General features: G+C 38.9%; 1 protein-coding gene across 2 annotated transcripts in view; it reads left to right on the top strand.

Annotated features, from left to right (window-relative positions):
• Positions 1-1,068, top strand: part of LOC106879057 (beta-arrestin-1) — a 63,714-nt gene that overhangs the window by 53,443 nt on the left and 9,203 nt on the right. For both annotated transcript variants that reach the window (XM_052968136.1, XM_014928485.2), the window contains exon 8: positions 476-560. In XM_052968136.1, coding sequence (XP_052824096.1) covers positions 476-560 — 85 coding nt within the window. The remainder of the gene's footprint in view (positions 1-475; positions 561-1,068) is intronic.

The raw sequence follows: 1,068 nt of genomic DNA, 5'->3' as shown, positions 1-1,068 counted from the left end.
CGCATCCCATTTCGGTTAATTTAATTTTTTTAATAATTTTTTTTTTCGTTTTTTCTTTTTTTCTACAGAAACCCACTTTTTCGACTGCGGAGATTCCGAATATGCAAAAAAAAAAAAAAAAAAAAAAAAAGGGGTGGGGGTAAAATTTTGAAATACCGATTTTTAATTTTTTTTTTAAAAGATTCGGAATCTCTGCAGTCGAAAACGTGGGTTTCTGTAGCAAAAAAAAAAAATAACCGAAAGGGGGTGCGTTCCATGTCCTTTACCTCCGCCGGCTTGGCAAGGGTGTCTGGAGGCAGAAAAGGATCATCAGTGCAACCTTGGCTAAATTTTTTTAAATAGCTAACCGTTCTCTCCTCGTCATTTTCCAGCCCTCATCACTCGCGCGCGCGCGCAAAACGACAGCTGACAATAGAGAAAGATACAACTCTATGGCCACTTTGATGTGTTCAATGTGTTTCCTTTATTTTTGCAGAAATATTACTCTGGCGAAACTATAAACATAAACGTGTGTGTAGACAACCCAACATCGAAAAAAGCGAAGAAAATCAGGCTTCAGGGTAAGCAGTTTGTGATGTGTGTGTATGTGTGTGTTATCTTCTTCTTCTTCTTCTTCTTACGTATGCATGTGCGTATGTCTCTTCTTTTTTTTTCTAACAAAGCTACAAGGCTTCATCTTTGGGATGTAGTTAACACAGACAAATTCACATTTGGAACTTAAGAAAAGTCTTGCATATTTTTACTGTTCTACTCACAGATTGCACTTGTAATGCACGAATTAGCCATGTATGTATGTATGTATGTATGCAGTGGCAGACTGGCCAGGTTGCCAACTTGTTCGATGGCAAGTGGGCCCCTGCGCCATTAGAATCCATATATGGGGGCCCATGTTAGTATCTAAGGGGCCCATCCTCTCAAGTGTGAGAATTTTTTATTCACTCCTGGAAGAACGCATTAACTACTTCAGCCTGGCTGTGTTTGTAGACAGTTGAAAAGAATACTTTTAACAAACAAAAAAGATTAAATAATAATATTGTAGCTGCAAGTGGGCCCCCTTGTAGTTGCGGG

This window comes from Octopus bimaculoides, chromosome 5, assembly GCF_001194135.2.
Source record: "Octopus bimaculoides isolate UCB-OBI-ISO-001 chromosome 5, ASM119413v2, whole genome shotgun sequence".
Lineage (NCBI taxonomy): Eukaryota > Metazoa > Mollusca > Cephalopoda > Octopoda > Octopodidae > Octopus > Octopus bimaculoides.
This window is presented reverse-complemented; position numbering and strand designations above follow the sequence as displayed.